This window comes from Aquarana catesbeiana, linkage group LG03, assembly GCF_042186555.1.
Source record: "Aquarana catesbeiana isolate 2022-GZ linkage group LG03, ASM4218655v1, whole genome shotgun sequence".
NCBI lineage: Eukaryota > Metazoa > Chordata > Amphibia > Anura > Ranidae > Aquarana > Aquarana catesbeiana.
The window spans coordinates 608567229-608585406 of record NC_133326.1 but is presented as its reverse complement, the minus strand read 5'-3'; the positions used below and the strand labels follow the sequence as shown (position 1 = coordinate 608585406).

Here is an 18178-nt window from a genome sequence, read left to right as displayed (position 1 = left end):
CCTACCCTGGGGTGGGTTCTTCTGGGCTATGCTAGGCACCTAGAATGGGGCACTGTCTTGCACACGGGGTGCCTTTAGTTGTGCCGTGCTCTCCAATGCCCTGGGACATGGTGGAGGTCACTTTTAGAGAAAACGAAACCATAGGGCTGACCTCTAACTTGAACAGATGAGTGAACTTAGTGTCTCTCCTAAATGCAACAAGTGACAGTAGTGGTGTTTGTTGACATGAAGAGAGTTAACTGACAGCCTGTGCCCTCTCCACCTGTCCAGCGTATCTCTACTACCTCACTCCCAGTAACAAAATAGGCCTAGCGTAGGCTCAATGCGCGTACTCACTTAACTCTTGCTCTTTCGTACCTGTGCACAAGCTGGGGACCTCTGCAGCACTAATATTCTCCCATTGCAATGGGAGACGTATTGCTCATCGAGGGAGTGTGGACAACAACTCCCTCGTTGCAAGAGGCTGTCCTACCTCCCACAGGCACACGCTTCACAACAGGCTGCTTGTAAAACCTTTGTTACCCTTGGTAACCACTTGTGTCTTCATACCCAATGTGCTAATTGTTCCAAGCTGTAAACTATGAGTGCTAATTACTTGCATTGCTCCTCTTTAATAACTTCAGACCAGGCAAAGACAAAGTTTCAAAAGCTTTACTCAAACAACTTAGGCATGACAGTAAAACAAAGGCAACAGTCCTTCCATAAACTAATCTCTAACTCAGGCTAGTGGCTGCGCCAGTGTACCTCCACAGGTAAGAGTCCATCTTTGGCAAAGTCCAAGGTGGCATTGTCTAGGGTTGGTATCTTCAGGGCAGATTGCAGGTTCCAGCAATCCGCCTATGCTGTGGGAGACTCCTAAAGCCAAATGTTCATCAGCAAGTAATTAGACCCGCCATGGTATAGCAGGCTGGCAGGACAGACTTCGGCAACAGCATCACCAGTGAAGATGATAATGGCAACGAACACTAGGATACAGACCCCTGTCCTTTTTATAATGACTCAGGACCAGTGGGTCGGACCCAAGAAGCCCACCATGAAAAAAATCTGGGAACAAAGTTAGAGCGGAGTTCCACACGTTTTTTAGTTTATTAAAAGTCAGCAGCTACAAAAAGTGTAGCTGCTGCCTTTTAATAAACAGACACTCACCTGTCCCACCGACCAGCGGTGAAGCCTCCCAGAGCCTCGCTCCTCTCCCCCTCCTCTACGCCGGCGCCTTCATAGCAACTGTAGGCACCCGGCCGTGACAGCTATCAGCTTCACGGCCAGGCACGCACTGCATATATGCGAGTTGCGCTGCGCTCTGCTAGTGGCCAGGCAATCTTTTGGGACCTGTGATGTGTCCCAGAAGATTGCAGAGAGGGAGGGGTCGCCTAGGTGGCCAAAAGCAGGAAGGAGGAAGTGGGACAGGAAGTGCCACTCTAAACTAGGTAGCCACTCCCCCCCCAAAAAAAAATAATGACATGCCAAATGTAGCATGTCAGGGGGCGAGTAGTGCTTAAAGCAAAAGTTCCACTTTTGGGTGGAACTCCACTTTGACTCTAACTTTCCTGGCCAGGGCAGCACCTAGCTAGACTGAAATAGGTAGCCTGCCTACAAACAGAATGATGGAAGTTAAGGTCCCTTTTTCGACTGTGCCAGTCCTCTAGGCCAGTGGCCATCAACCCTGTCCTCAGGGCCCAATAACAGGCCAGGTTTGCAAGATAACTGAAATACATCACAGGTGATATAATTTGCTGCTCAGTGATTGCAGTATTCTACTCTGCATCTCCCCAAGGTAATACATAAAACTTGGCCTGTTAGTGGGCCCTGAGGACAGAGTTGATGACCACTGCTCTAGGCCACTAGGTTCATGTGGTGCTTCCCAGCTCAGTCGGTCACTCATCATGCCTGTGGTAGGACAACCGCAGCTTTGCTTCCCCAATGGCCAGTAGCACTTCATCTGAGCCAACAGCTTAGGGACACCTCCCATGACAGGAGATCCCTCAGCACTCCATACCTCTTGGCCCTAAGGCCAGAGGCCTAGATAAGTGGATCACACAGACATCCTCTCAGGGAAAGTCCCTGGAGGGAAAGAAAGAAAGCAGGAAGTGACTCAGATAAATAATAGCTTTCCCAACAGGCAGAACAGGCTCACCAGGTCTGCTTTTTGAATTTAGGAAATCACTACATCCCTACAAGAGTAACAATTGTTGATAAATCAATAAAACCCTTAGATGAATGGTACAAACAGGCTGTTCCTTCCACCCTCTTTATCTGTCAAAAGATTAATGTACTGTATATGGGAATGCAATTCCCATATTTGGGTGGGACTTTTCAGGAATTCTACACATATACTGTATGTCTATAAAATGTATTGTATTACACATATAAAACTGTATAATAAAAATCAAGTTAATTCAAAAGGCTACAATAGTGATCAAGACATATTGGGTATAATTTTCTTTATTCCCATTGTGTTTTGAATGCCAGGTGGAAATGCTTGGGCTGATTACTACTCATTTAGCCTCATTGTGGGCACTATAAATATACTGACTCTGAGACATGGGGCTTTTCCATTTTGAACTTCAGGCTGGAAGGTGCTCTGGGTAATTACCTCCTGTGACAAGTTGGGGGTTTTATAGCTCATTGGTAGTGCCCAACAGTGAGTCTACTCCATGCCAGAAGCATGTTCCAGGGCTTTTTATGCCCACTTTTATTTAAAAGAAAGCAAAAGTTCACACGTGAATATCTTCCTATGCATGGGGTTCTCACCATCAATATGAACAAAACAGGATTCAGCCTCTCTGCTCTTTATCGACCCTGCGGCTCAGGCCTCATGCCTGGGTCCTCCTGAAACACACAGTCCCAGTATTCGGACACAATACGCTGTACCTCTGCCAGCTTGGGTTCTTATCCTGCAGCTCACAGCTGCTACATCCTTCACAGGCTTGGGCCTTTGTCTGTCCTGACCTGGACAGTGTGGTGCAGCTGTGCACCTCTCACTGCTCCCTTCACACACTGACCCCCTCGGGAGAGTGGGGCCCTGACCACTAATCCTGGCTCTAATATAAAGCCAGCACACACCTGCATCATTATTGTGCTTTTTCCCCCCAAAATATGTCCCAGACTGCCATTTTAGACCTTGACATGGGGAAAAAAGTGAGGAAAAAAGTGTTGAAGATATATACGGTGACATGTCAGTATGGGGTACTTTTTAGCATCCACTGGGCCTCTGGTGACCCGGCTATTGTTTGGAGCTGGGGGATGTTCACCATTTTGAGGATATTATGCATTATCCCCAGTAATGTTTATATAGAAGGTAGTTTTTTTTTATACTGACCATTCATGAGAAAGATGAGGATGCACTAACTCTGAGATTTTTTGATTCCTAATGCTCTATTTTTTCTTTATTATTTCAAATAGAGTTGGTGCCTTGGGTCCTGCTGAGGGAGGCACCCTCTTTGGTCTTATGGGGGGTATTCCCAGTCAGCTTTTTAACACAGCAATAATCTTGGTCGGATATGTATTGTGATCTCTTGAGTCTGTAAGTGTATATTTTGTTGATTATCTATATACACAAGTTTTTTGATTTATATCATTGGATGATTACTCATTATTGTTTAGCTTGCAGATTCTTGTTCCCCTAAGAAAGACACTAAGGGGGTTATTTTTGAAAGACAAATCCACTTTGCACTACAAGTGCAAACTACAAGTGCAAAGTGCACTTGAAATTGCACTGAAAGTGCACTTGGAAGTGCAGTCGCTGTAAATCTGAGGGGTAGATCTGAAATGAGGGGGAAGCTCTGCTGATTTTATTATCCAATCATGAGCAAGCTAAAATGCTGTTTTTTATTTTCCTTGCATGTCCCCCTCGTATCTACAGCAACTGCACTTACAAGTGCACTTTCAGTGCAATTTCAAGTGCACTTTGCACTTGTACTTTGCACTTGTAGTTTCATAAATAACCCCCAATATATCCTGATCACTATTGTGGCCTTATGTATTGCCTTGATTTTTATTGCATATTTTTATATGTGTAATAAAACATATTTTATAGACTTATATACATGTACAGTATCTCACAATAGTGAGTACACCCCTCACATTTTTGTAAATATTTTATTCTATCTTTTCATTTCACAACACTGAAGAAATGACACTAGTTTGCTACAATGTAAAGTAGTGAGTATACAGCTTGTATAACTGTGTAAATTTGCTGTCCTCGCAAAATAACTCAACACACAGCCATTAATGTCTAATGTCTTTCTGGCCACAAAAGTGGGTATACCCCTAAGTGAAAATGTCTATATTGGGCCCAAAGTGTCAATATTTTGTGTGGCCACCATTATTTTCCAGCACTGCCTTAACCCTCTTGGGCATGGAGGTCACCAGAGCTTCACAGGTTGCCACTGGAGTCCTCTTCCACTCCTCCATGACAACATCACAGAGCTGGGGGATGTTAGAGACCTTGCGCTCCTTCACCTTCCATTTGAGGATGCCCCACAGATGCTCAATAGGGTTTAGGTCTGGAGACATACTTGGCCAGTCCATCACCTTTACCCTCAGCTTCTTTAGCAAAACAGTGGTCGTCTTGGAGGTGTGTTTGGCTCGTTATCATGTTGGAATACTGCCCTGCGGCCCAGTCTCTGAAGGGAGGGGATCATGCTCTGCTTCAATATGTCACAGTACATCTTGGCATTCATGGTTCCCTCAATAAACTGTAGCTCCCCAGTGCCGGCAGCACTTGTGTAGCCCCAGACCATGACACTCCCACCACCATGCTTGACTGTAGGCAAAACACATTTGTTTTTGTACTCCTCACTTGGTTGCCGCACACACGCTTGACACCATCTGAACCAAATAAGTTTATCTTGGTTTCATCAGACCACAGGGCATGGTTCCAGTAATCCATGTCCTTAGTCTGCTTGTCTTCAGCAATCTGTTTGCAGGCTTTCTTGTGCATCATCTTTAGAAGAGGCTTCCTTCTGGGACGACAGCCATGCAGGCCAATTTGATGCAGTGTGCGGCCTATAGTCTGAGCACTGACAGCCTGACCCCCACCCCTTCAACCTCTGTAGCAATGCTGGCAGCACTCATATGTCTATTTCCCAAAGACAACCTCTGGATATGACGCTGAGCATGTGCACACAACTTCTTTGGTCGACCATGGCGAGGCCTGTTCTGAGTGGAACCTGTTCTTTTAAACCGCTGTATGGTCTTGGCCACCATGCTGCAGCTCAGTTTCAGGGTCTTGGCAATCTTCTTATAGCCTAGACCATTTTTATGTGGAGCAACAATTCTTTTTTTGGGAACCTCAGAGAGTTCTTTAAATAAATATTCAAAACACAGTCAGCGCAAAAACTATCGAAAAAGCAAAGCTGCTGAACACTAAAGGCAAATATATAAGTCCTTTCACGTAATGCAATAAAAAATGAATAGTGCAGCGCTGAAAATACTAATCAATAAACATAAATGTCCATAAATGGAGAAACACAGAGAGTGTCAGCGGTGATGCAGGGTGCTTCATGCAAGTCCAAAGTGCTCTTAAAATCTGTGCTCCCCCTCTTGCCAGTCAAACCGCTGACCTTATTGCAGGGACCCCTGAACTAACAGGAAGGTCTCATAAGCTTTTACCACTAATTAGTGGTCAGGGTGGTATCTTGACTGGAAAAACCGGAAACCTCTTCCTTATTAGGGCTCAACAATTTTCATCCAAATATGCATGAAATAAAATAAAGAAAATACATAGTGCTCTCTGCATAGCTAAAAAAACGAATCCTTTTATTAAAAGACAGGTACTCACAAATATAGCACTATAACCAGTGCTGGTAGTTAAGGCACGTATTAGTTACAGATGACAATGAATGATAAGGTGGCTGCAGCAACGTCTAAACCGGGATAAAAACCAATCCGCACGTGTATCGTCCAGCAGGACTTCCTCAGCGGTCTTAGGGTCCCCTAGGTCTAGTCTGTAATTTATATAAACCCCCTTAATTTGATCATCTGTTGTTAATTAGCTCCCGAGCGGTGACCGTCCAAGCAGAACGCACCGCTCAGGAATAGGAAGTGAAGAGAGCTCAATTTTGTTTACAGGTTACCATAGTGATCGGCGTCATGATGACACGGCGCCGGGTCACATGACTTCCTGTATGGTACAGCCCCCTCCCTCCCGAGTGTGCAGGCAGGGCATAAAGCCACTGCTATAGACTGACACTCCTGGATGGGGCGTAATTACATAGAGATATGGGAAGCGATCGTGTCATCACAATGACGCCGCGTCCGGTCATGTGACCGGCTCCGTCTGTGGGTACCTCCTTCATTCAGTCAAACAGAGATTAAGATGAGCTGTAATTGGGTGACACAGGGTCACATGATACTGTTAGCCTCCCATCTGCTGAGAAAAGTGTAAGCAGAGGAGGAAAAAAACGAGCCCATAGCCTCTGCATAACCCCGGATCCACACAGGAGGGACGGCAGTTTGGCTGGCCACACAGTACAGAGATAATCTCCGTCGGTGGACAGGACAAAGTATAGCCTTACTACGCCCAATTAGTAAAGCATAATTGGGAAAAAATTATTATTATTATAAAAAGCTACCGCAACATAGCTGTTACAAATTAAAAATAAAAAATTGAACTTTTTATTAAAATATATAAAATTATGTACTTAGAAAACACTTCCCTGCAGCCACCTTTTACAATATAGTCATCGTCAATTTTTCAGACACATAATTAGCAGTCCTATAATTAACAGAATAAAAAATCTAGAGACACTAGAAAATTAATGGGAAAATTATTGATAAATTATTAACGATCAGAAATGAAGCAGTTCAAGTCGAACTCAAAATTGAGCCCCGTGGGTACTCCCACGCGCATCTCATATACCCAGAAGGACTCACGGCGGCTCAATTGTCTGATGAAATTACCCCCTCTCCAGTGGGGGGTAACCTTTTCGACTCCCCAAAATTTTAATTTGGCAGGACTACGTTTATGACATAGTTTAAAATGTTTAGAGACATTGTGTGAGTCTAATCCTTTTTTAATATTAGTGATGTGTTCACCAATGCGGACATGCAAGGGTCGGGAAGTTCTCCCCACGTATTGTAAGCCGCATTCGCATTCCATAATGTATACCACCATGATAAAGTCTTTAATCTGATAGGTCTTCTTAGTTGCTGTGGCGATAAACTCTTTACGTTTTTTAACGTTCCCCCTAGCTTGTTTACATGCTGGACAACGTCCACATGCATAGAAACCTGTCAGGATATTGGATATCCTATTTTCAAACGCACGAGGTGGGTCAATAACACCTGGGGCTAACTTGTCTCTTAGGGATGGTGCCCTTTTGTACACAAACTGAGGACGTTCGGGAAGAACGGGGCCGAGTGTTTTATCCTGCTTCAAGATAGGCCAGTATTTACGAATGATCTTTTCAAATTTTTTGTATTGGACATTGTAGTCCAAAATAATTCTTATATTCCCTGTTTTATCCTGTTTGACCCTAGGTCCATTGGAAACAAGTGACGCTCTATCCATCATACGGACGGTCTCAATGTGTTTCTTAATATCAGATTTATTATATCCCTTTTGCACAAAACGAGCTGATAGAACTTCAGACTGTGCAAGATATTCCTGCTCGTGTGTGCAATTCCACTTAATACGTACAAACTGTCCCTTAGGAATGTTGCACAAGCATTGTAAATGGTGGCAACTTCCTAGGGGAATGTACGCATTGCGGTCCGTGGGTTTAAAATGTTTTTTTAGCTCTAACCCATTATCTTTTATATGGATATCAAGATCCAGGTACGTGACATGATCTTTACCCACATTCCAGGAAAGGACAATATTTCTATTGTTCTCATCCAATTTTTTCATAAAACTATCAAGATTGGATCGATCGCCTTCCCAAATCATAATAATATCATCGATGTACCGTTGGTAACAGATGAGTTCGGGGGGTGTGTTCTTGTAAATCACTTCTTCCTCCCAGTGTGCCATGAACAGGTTGGCAACACTGGGAGCAAAGCGGGCCCCCATTGCCACACCCCTTGTTTGGAGAAAAAAACGTCTATTGTACCAAAAATAGTTTTTGGCCAAGCAGAATCTCAAACAATCTAAGATATAGTTCTTATGTCTTTTGGTAAGATCTGCTGAACCAAAAGCCCACTGTACTGAAGTTTACGCATCTTCTTGGCTAATGATAGTATATAAGGAACTGACGTCCGCTGTAATTAGTACACATGAAGATGTAAGTGGGAGAGACTCTAAAATATGGATGATGTGTTTGGTGTCTTTTACAAAAGATCGGGTTTTCATAACCATGGGCTGAAGGAAATAGTCAATGTATTGACCCAGTCTAGAAGAGACTGAGTCGATCCCATTGACTATGGGGCGTCCGGGAGGATGGGTACTGTTTTTATGAATTTTAGGCAAAAAATAAATAATAGGAGTGCGACAGAAAAAAGGATCCAAATAAGAAGCTTCTTTTAAACTAAGGACACCAATGTGTTTTCCTCTTGCTATAAGGTAATGTAACTCCTCTTTAAATTGGAGCATCGGATCCTTAGTAAGTAGGACATAAGTATTATAATCGGCCAACATGTTTTCCATTTCATTATTGTAATACGTTTTGCTCAAAACAACCAAGCCCCCGGCCCTTGTCGGCTGGACATATTACCAGATCTTTTCGTTCTGTCAAAGACTCAATACCTCTTTTGATATATGATGGATCATTGACTTTCCGGATTTTTAATATACAGTATCTAAATCTTTAATCACCATATTCCTAAACACTTCCATATGTTTATTATCTCGGTTAGGGGGGTTAAAGACCGATTTGTTACGGAGAGTTGAATGCATAATTGAAGATTTGTGGATACTAGATGAATTCCGTACTGCAGTGTTAGAAAGATGGTATTTCTTAATATTAAGAGACCTAATACATTTCTGCAAACTGATGTAGGTTTGGAATTTATTTAGGTTGCGGGTAGGGGCATACTTGAGGCCCTTATCTAAAACCTTAATCTCATCCTCACTCAAAGTCGAGCCACTAAGGTTATAGATACCCGCTCCTACTGTGGTTTGAATCTTTTGAGTTCGCCTTCCTCCTCTCCTTCCTCTCTGGTTTTTCTTTTTCTTAGTCCACTGTCTGGATTTGCAAGGGGTGGGGGCACATTCGACCTCCCCCCTGGGTTGGGTGGAATAAATGGGACACCCCTCCTCATCTCTCTTGGGGACCTGTAAAAATCCCCTCCCCTCCTAGGTCCGGAATTCTGTAGAGGTGCAAACCTATTCTGGGTAGGAATTGGATTCCTAAAAGGTTGGAACCCTCTTCCTCTGTTAGAGTTCTTTGCCATGAGGTGCCATGTTGAACTTCCAGTGACCAGTATGAGACAGTGAGAGCGATAACACCAAATTTAACACACCTGCTCCCCATTCACACCTGAGACCTTGTAACAGTAACGAGTCACATGACACCGGGGAGTGAAAATGGCTAATTGGGCCCAATTTGGACATTTTCACTTAGGGGTGTACTCACTTTTGTTGCTAGCGGTTTAGACATTAATGGCTGTGTGTTGAGTTATTTTGAGGGAACAGCAAATTTACACTGTTATACAAGCTGTACACTCACTACTTTACATTGTAGCAAAGTGTCATTTCTTCAGTGTTGTCACATGAAAAGATATAATAAAATATTTATAAAAATGTGAGGGGTGTACTCACTTTTGTGAGATACTGTATGTGTAGAATGCTTGAAAAGTCTAACCCAAATATGGAATTGCACACTTATGCCCTGTACACACGGTCGGACATTGATCGGACATTCCGACAACAAAATCCATGGATTTTTTCCGACGGATGTTGGCTCAAACTTGTCTTGCATACACACAGTCACACAAAGTTGTTGGAAAATCCGATCATTCTGAACGCGGTGGCGTAAAACACGTACGTCGGGACTATAAACGGGGCAGTAGCCTATAGCTTTCGTCTCTTAATTTATTCTGAGCATGCGTGGCACTTTGTGCGTTGGATTTGTGTACACACGATCGGAATTTCTGACAACGGATTTTGTTGTCGGAAAATTTTATAGCAAGCTCTCAAACTTTGTGTGTCGGAAATTCCGATGGAAAATGTGTGATGGAGCCTACACACGGTCGGAATTTCGAACAACAAGGTCCTATCACACATTTTCCGTCGGAAAATCCGACCGCGTGTACAGGGCATTAAAGATATAGGGATATTGTCTTTCAGGGTGTGATCACTTGGTTATTGCTTCTAATCTTTTTGGGGCAGCAAGTATTGTGCGTATCTGGGCGTTGTTTTGCACATCTAATTTTTGTGCACTGGAAACCAATTCAAAATGACTGGTCTACCTTACCTCAACACGTTAACTGGTAAAATAATGCACAATTACATGCTTTTTGAAATGCACCCCAATACACTAGGTGTCAAAGTGGCCTTTATAGTGTACGGTGGGTTAGGTGCTAGAAATGAAGGTATAGGTTAAGGGGTAAAGCAAGCCTGCAAGTGGATGGCTTTTTCACTATGGCCTATGGAGAAGGCCACCAGTACACAGTACCATGCCACACTGCCAACTGAGAAGAGGACCTGATTGCCAACTGGTTTACAGCTCCTTGTCTGCCTCTCTCACTGTTCTAAGATAAATGTCAAGGAGGTAAAGTTCCCATGAGAAAGGAGGTTCTGTTAACTTATCTACAGCTAAAGTAACCTTTTGACTCTTTCGCTGCTACCGCCATAGCTGTTATGACAGGGGAGCTGGCATATAAACAAACTTCTGTCTGCTATAGCATATAGGGTGTTACAAGAGCCCAAAAGCGTGTACAGTACATACTTAGACGTAAATTGCATAAAAATACTCATCTCGAACACAGGTTGTTTTTTTTTTTTCCCGCTGGATTCTGATGTGTATTATGGACCTAAATGACACTAAGTTTCTAGGCTATACTATACAGTAGTTGTATTCTATAACAATAAAAAAAGCCTGTACTGATCCGAAAGCGGCATTTTTTGCACCCGTGGGCATGAGCCCTAAGGCCCTGTTCACACTGGCATTAAAAGCATTCGTTTGAAGCACATTTTTATTGCTCCTCAAAGTCCTAGTAAAGCTTTCTACAGTTGATAATATGGTCATCACACAGTGCTGTTCACATTATCAAAGCATGAAGCGTGAAGTGTGAAGCATGAAGCGTTTGTATTGTTGTGCTTCAAAAATGAAGCTTCATGTGGAGTTTGGAAGGAGTTAAAGCATCTCAACTCCTTCCATTCAAGTCTATGATAATGCACCATAAACGCACCGGAACGCATTTGCGCAGTGCCTGCGGCACGTTAGGCCTTGTTCACAACAGCCAAACAAATAGGTATCTGGGGTGCACATCAAACGCGCATACGGCTTTTGAGGAGCGTTTTTTTATGCACCTTTAACATGCGCTAAAGAAACAACTCGATAGGTGCGTTTGTTCAGCGTCAGTATTTTGAGCAATTGTGAACAAGGCCTAATACCAGGCAGCAGAGCATCACATAAGTTGTGCTGTTCCCTGTAATAATCACCTAACTGTCAATATGGTAGGTAAAACGTGTATTCACACCCCTGAACTGATCAGTGGAGTCCATGCTATGTTTTTCAGCATTCAGGCATTTCTTTTTTTATGGATCTGCATGCACCCTATTGTTTTTTTATGGGCTCATGCTTACAGTCATGTAATAGTTCATAAACTAGAGCCATGTTCAGATCCATAAAAAAACAAAAAAAAAAACAAATCTGAATTACTGGTCAGTATGTCATGCGCGTACGCATAAATACGTATATACATGTGTGTGTGTGTGTATATCACACCCCTTAAATAAAAAAAGCAGCAATGTGCAAGAAAAGGCACCAGGATTATCTATTTGATTAGAGTATAATATCAGTTGAATATTTTTAATGCGAAAGAGCATTTTGAGACCTTGAAGAATTGTTTACAGATGTGCCAATATGCGTGTAAATGTATGCACTATAAGGGCCATATTTGCATTTTTTACACAGGAACTTCCTGCCAGGAAGATCCGGGTATCAGAACATCAGTACCATGTGCAAGAAACCTGGGGCTTGTACCAGATGTAGTCAAATGCACTTTTAAACGCACTATATGGACGCATATGCAAGAAAAATGAATGTATTTTAACGAGCCTAGTTTACCCTATTTAGGTGCTTTCATGTGCATTTTTTTCACAAGGAAAAGTATAAATACACACATGAACGTACCGCAAACGCATGTACATGCAACTCTGTAAAAAAGTTCATAATAATGCCAATAAAATTCAAATGCGCCTCAAACACACTGCAAACGCATTACAAATGCAGGTAAACATGGATTCGGAAGTAATTATTATTATACAGGATTTATATAGCGCCAACAGTTTGCGCAGCACTTTACAACATGAGGGCAGACAGTACACTTACAATACAAATCAATACAGGAGGGATCAGAGGGCGCTGCTCGTTAGAGCTTACAATCTAGAGGGGAAGTGCACACTGAACACAGATTTTGCAGTGTAAATGAGCCCCTATGGTGGCCATACACGCTTTGATAAATAATCGATTTACTTTCCAATTAATCTCTCCAAAAAGAAATGATCAATCCATAGTTGACAACCGATTCAATCGGTATGACACACACAGAAAAGCAGATTTTCGGTCAGTAGTTGAAAGATACGATCGTAAGTTATCGCTCGCATCTCTGTTTTTATCAGGCAATCTCATAACCTGATCCAAAATACGATCAAATTCATGAACAAAAGCATGCGCTGCCGATTGGTGCAGTGCGATTGACAATTTTGTGCTCTGTCCGATCGTTCTTTTTATTGAATCTGATCTATAAAGGATTGGGAGGGAAGTTGCACCTATTGAATAGTTTGCTGATTCAATTGCTTTAACTGAATCGCACATCGATTGCATAATAAATAACAAAGCGTTGTAAGATCTACGTTAAGATCATGGATGTCTCCTGGGAAGAGACTACTGAAGTTAGTGATTTGTAGCAGTGGAAGCTTCAGGAAAGCAGAGGTGAAGAGAGATTAGGACGGGGAGAGACTACAGCAGGATCAAGAGAAGAGATACAAACTTTTAGGAAAACAAACTCACCAAAACAGGAAAAGCAGAGCAAATAACAGGAAAGGGGCAGTGCCAGCTCCATGCCAGGGACAGGAGAATGGGGAGGATGGGAGGACTTGTGTGTCCAGGGAGGAGGAGAAGCTGGGAGAGGAACAGACGTGTGTATGGGAGAGGAGGGCCATGTATACAGGAGTGGCTCAGGGAGTACCTGTGTGTACAGAGGAGGGGACTGGCTGTCTATGGAGACACTCAGCAGTTCCTCTGACACACAACATTCTCGCTCAGCTGTTTCCGTGAGACTACAAGTCTCAGCATGCTTCAGCGCCACCATACTAGGATTAGGATCTGGGATGCAGCAGCTCTGTCCATGCATGCTAGACTTCCACATTGACCAGGGACTGCTTCAGAGATTTTTGCTCCCAGGTTTTCACTTTCCTTTTTTATTTTATTTTTGTCATGCTGGATTTCGTTCATGAGGTTATTCACGCTTTATTATTTTAAGTAGAACTGTAGGTAAAACTCCTTTTTTTCGGACAGTGTGGAGTAGGGTTAGGATCTCACATCCCAACATAAAATTACACTATACTCTGGTTTAAAAGAAATTCCATTGAAGTCTCAAAAAGTCCCTCCTATTACTCTCAGCCGCCTCCAAATCTCCAGATCCCCTTTTTTTTCTTGCTGTGATCCCGCTTTGTGTTAGGGGTGACTACGTTCTTTCTTTATGGTCTCACTGTATGTAGGAACATAGCCACCCTCACTTGTTCGCCCCTGAGATGGACTGGGGACTAATGCCGCATACACACGATCGGAATTTCGCCACGCAAAAGACCGATGAGAGTTTTTTGTCGGAAAATGCGAACGTGTGTATGCTCCATCGGACTTTTGCTGGCCGAATTCCAGCCAGCAAAAGATTGAGAGCATGTTCTCAATTTTTAGCTCGGGAAATGTTCCTGTCCGAAAATGCGATCGTCTGTGGCAATTCCGACGTGCAAAATCCCTACGCATGCTCGGAAACAATTCGACGCATGCTCGGAAGCATTGAACTTCATTTTCTCAGCTCATCGTAGTGTTGTACGTCACTGCGTTCTTGGTGGTCATAATTTCAGCGAACTTTTGCGCGACCGTGTGTATGCAAGGCAAACTTGAGCGGAATCCCGTCGGAAAAGCCGTCATATCTTTTTCCGAAGAGAAATCCACTCGTGTGTACGCGGCATAAGGGATTTGTACCCCTGCCCCAAAGCACCCACCCCCCATGTTAAGGGCATGCGGCCTGGTACGGTTCAGGAAGGGGGGGGCGCTCGCTCGTCCCCACCTCTTTTCCTGACCAGCCGGGCTGCGTGCTCGGATAAGGGTCTGGTATGGATTTGGGGGTTCCCCTTAAAAACCATACCAGACCCAAGGGCCTGGTATGCTCCTGGAGGGGGAACCTATGCCGGTTTTTTATTTAAAATTTGGCGTGGAGTTCCCCCTCAAGCTTCATACCAAACACAGTGCCTGGTATTGGCAGGGATCCAAGTCGGATCCCCGTTCATTGAAAGTCGGACCTATGTCGGCTTTAAGTTGCAGGGCAAAGTCGGATCCAAAGTAGGACGGCTGTCATGTCGCACCAGTGTGAACCCGGCCTGAGATGTTTTTACAGCTTGATTGGAGCCCACCTGTGGTAAATTCAGTTGATTGGACATGATTTGGAAAGGGACACACCTGTCTATATAAAGTCCCACAGTTAACCAAGCTCTGTTAAAGTGGTTGTATAAAAAGAAAACAAAACCCTGTAAGGCAAAGGTATAATGAGCTAGTATGCACCACATACTAGCTCATTATAAAATACTTATCTTAGAACGAAGCGTCGGCATCACCTCCTGGTCACTGTTTCTTCCGGTTTCACACTCACAGCACCAGAGCCACGATGACGTCACTCCTGCGCATGCATGCGGGAGTCCTCTTTCTGGCATGGAGCTCTGATTTTCCAGCAGCATCTGCCGGACCTTCAGAGTGCATGCGCGCTGACGTCAGTCAGTACAGGTTTAGGACATATTCAGGTAAAAATGTGAAAGCGGGGTATACAACCGCTTTAATACAGCCCTTAAAACACATTGGACTGCTTCCTTATTTTTTTTTAGAACAAGGTATTTACTAGAAACCAGAAGACTGGACAATAAGTATAGGCCTGGAGCTGAAGCGCAGCATAAGAGTAGGGCCAGCATGATGGGGTTTTCCCTATAAGGCTATAGCAAGGTGGGGGTTGTTAAGAAAGTGATACAGTTGGTAGGAGGGTTAAGTATCAGGAGAGATATGATAAGAGGTACCCATTGGAGGATAATAGGGTGGGGCAGGGTGTGGCTGGGTGGTCCTAATGGGTTGCTAGGTGGGTGTTGGTCTGTCAGTATCACTTGGAATTTGGACAGCAACCAAGGAGATTCTCTGAGTAGTTTAGCTGCGTCTGGCAGTTAACAGAATTAAGATGGAGGATCTTGACAATATGCTGGACAGGATTCGCGCGGCGGCGGTTGCCAATGGACCGCAATGGCTACGTGATCAGTTGTCTGGACTTTTGCTGGAGTCGGGGCAGGTAATTGCTACACCTGCCCCTTCTATTACACGCGCTAGAAGGTCAAGGCCTCCTGAGCGTTTGAGCCCTGAATTGACTACGAGGGAGTGTCGCCGCGCTGGGAGCCCAGTAATGGACCCTTCAGCTTCCGCAGCCAAGAGAACGCCTTCTCAGCAGCGGAGCTGGGAGGAATCCTCTTCACAGGCGTCCCCCTGGGGGTAGAAGTGGGTCAGCCACACGATCCCAACCCCTTCTACAGCTTTACAGGACCATACGGCTGCCTCTGCGGGTGCTACGCCAGCCATTAGAGCAGCCCTGTGGGGGAGAGTGCGTTCACCCAGTGCCGGCCTGATGCCTGGGACGGCCGGGGCTGTCAGCAGAAGAAGCGGAGGTTACCAGAGGGGAGCCGGCGCCGAGCCTACAGCTCAGCGGGACCAGCGTACAACTTCTGTCACAAGCCCTAGGCAGAGAGCGCAGCGGGGGAGGAGGAACTCGAGGGAGAACGGAGAGGCGGCCTCCGGTGACGTCATCGGCCGGCGCCTGTCAACGGGGCGAAGTACGGGTGTGATACATGAAGATGCAGAGCGGTCGGAGGGAGAACTGTCAGCCTCTGAGGATGGAGAGGTGGGGGCGGATGCCGGCCCAGGGAGAAGAGAGGATGATCAGCTGCAGGGATCCGGAGTGACGGCTGAGCGGTCTGGGCAGCCTGGTATGTACTATCCATGTGTGTCTTATGTGTCTACTGTTATGTCGTCTGAGTCTGCTTTCAGTACAGGAATGGTGTCACAGGGGCAGGTACGGGAGAAGGGGGTTCTGTGGCTGAAGGAGGACAGCAATCTATGCTGTGATGGGCATAAGGCAAGACTCTGCTGTTAGGGAGATAGCCTTACAGGACACAGCTGTGAGGGGGGGGTCCTTGCTAGGGGTCCAGTCGGTGGTGCCAGCAACGGCAGCCAGGATGACTGGTGTGGCTGGACAGCTACAAGCGTTCATGGCAGGTTTCAGTGAGGTGCTAGCCAGGTGCGACATGGGGACAAGTGCGACTGGGGTTGTTTCCCCGGCGGCAAGTGCGACTGGGGTTGTTTCCCCGGCGGCAAGTGCGACTGGGGTTGTTTCTCCGGCGTCGGCATGGACAGCTGCGCAGTCTCCGATAATTTCATCAGGGGATGTGGCCAGCCAGGGCTCGCCTGGGGGGCTAGCGGGACGCTGCAAAATGCAAAGTATATGTGTGCTTCGAGGGACCGCTGGGATCTCACTTAAAACAGGAAGTGCGTGACAGGATTTGGAAAGGTGAGTACGTGGAGATATTCTCCCTGTTACCCCTAGAAAAGTTTAACCTGGACAAGGTCAAGCTGGATGAGAGTAAGAAGGAGGAAGAGGAGAAGAGGCGATACCGGCTTATTCCCAGGACATTTGGGAATTGGCTACAGGCGTTCAATATTCTTGCCAGTGTCATAGGCGAGAAGTCCCCAGATCAGTGCTCCGCGCTGTTTTGTTACGCGGATGCTATTGGTGAGGCTCAGAGGGTGTACGGGGGAGTGTCCTGGTTGCGTTACGATGAACAATTCCGTCAACGCAAGGCGCTCAGGCCATCAATTAGATGGGACCACAAGGATATCAGCTTGTGGATGAAGTTGATGACCCAGGCGAGGGCGACAAACACCCCCTTTTCAGGGGGGGCTGATGGGGGAGCAGGAACCGCGTCACCATCGGCCGGAAAGCGAAAAGGTTTCTGTTGGCAGTTCAATAAAGGGAACTGCGGATTTGGGGGATCATGCCGGTTCAGACATGAATGCTCAGGCTGCGGGGGATCTCATCCACTTGCGAAATGCTTCAAACAAAACAAAGGTAAGTCTGGTGAAGCTGGCAAGAGGGAGGACGCCGGTGAAGGTGGAAAAACTGGCTCCATTCCTAAGTAGGTATCCTGATCAAACGGCGGCACGGCTTCTTTGACATGGTTTTTCTGTGGGTTTTAGGATCCCTTGCACTTTATCCGGTGTTCCTCCTGTCCCTGCTAATTTGTTGTTGGCACGACAACACCAATCGGTGGTGTCGGAGAAATTGGCTAAGGATGTGGCTTTGGGTAGGATGGCAGGCCCTTTCGAAACACCCCCTGTAGCGGAGTTGGTTGTCTCTCTGTTGGGAGTGGTTCCCAAGAAGGAACCCAATTCTTTCCGGTTGATCAACCATCTTTCATTAATGATGCCATTGACCGCGAGTTTTGTACGGTCTCTTACGCATCTTTTGACAAGGCGGTTAGTTGGGTTCGGAAGCTTGGCAAGGGGGCTCTTTTGGCGAAGACAGGAATAGAATCGGCTTTCCGCCTTCTTCCGGTGCATCCCGACAGCTTCTGTTTGTTGGGCTGCATGTGGGAGGGTCATTATTTTGTCAATCTCTGCCTGCCTATGAGTTGTGCCGTGTCTTGTTCACTTTTTGAATCATTCAGCTACTTTTTGGAATGGGTGGTGAGGGATGTGTCCGGTTTGCATTCCATAATTCACTACCTGGATGATTTCTTGGTGATTGGCCCTTCGACGGGCAG

General features: G+C 45.3%; 1 protein-coding gene across 1 annotated transcript in view; it reads right to left on the bottom strand.

Annotated features, from left to right (window-relative positions):
- LOC141133089 (scavenger receptor cysteine-rich type 1 protein M130-like) overlaps positions 1-13270 on the bottom strand; it is a 58622-nt gene extending 45352 nt beyond the window's left edge. The window contains exon 1 of the mRNA XM_073622218.1: positions 13119-13270. Coding sequence (XP_073478319.1) covers positions 13119-13170 — 52 coding nt within the window. The 5' untranslated portion in view covers positions 13171-13270. The remainder of the gene's footprint in view (positions 1-13118) is intronic.
- Positions 13271-18178: the final 4908 nt, after the last annotated feature.